At 57.7% G+C, this 260-nt stretch overlaps 1 protein-coding gene across 1 annotated transcript in view; it reads left to right on the forward strand.

Annotated features, from left to right (window-relative positions):
- Nucleotides 1-189: 189 nt before the first annotated feature.
- The window catches only part of LOC104082214 (Na(+)/H(+) exchange regulatory cofactor NHE-RF2-like), a gene marked incomplete at both ends in the record, with an annotated part of 7,029 nt that continues 6,958 nt past the window's right edge, over nt 190-260 (forward strand). Inside the window, one exon of the mRNA XM_009585238.1 lies at nt 190-259. Coding sequence (XP_009583533.1) covers nt 190-259 — 70 coding nt within the window. The remainder of the gene's footprint in view (nt 260) is intronic.

Genomic DNA, 260 nt, shown 5'->3' on the forward strand with positions numbered 1-260 from the left:
GGGAGGCTGGGGCTGGCGTGAGAGGGGGAAGGAAAAAGCCCGTAGCCTTCCTATCATCCCAACAGAAATTAAAAAACGAAAATCCCATCCCGTAGGGGATGAGGAGGCTGCTCTGGGGGTCTGTGAGCTGGGACCAGCATCTCTGCTGCAGGGGGCACAGACTTGGGTTCTGATGCCGTCGCTTTGCAGGTGAACGGCATAAACGTGGAGGGCCTGCGGCACTCGGAGGTGGTGTCCCACATTAAGTCCAGGGAGAATGA

This window comes from Fulmarus glacialis, unplaced genomic scaffold (genome assembly GCF_000690835.1).
Source record: "Fulmarus glacialis isolate BGI_N327 unplaced genomic scaffold, ASM69083v1 scaffold35819, whole genome shotgun sequence".
Lineage (NCBI taxonomy): Eukaryota > Metazoa > Chordata > Aves > Procellariiformes > Procellariidae > Fulmarus > Fulmarus glacialis.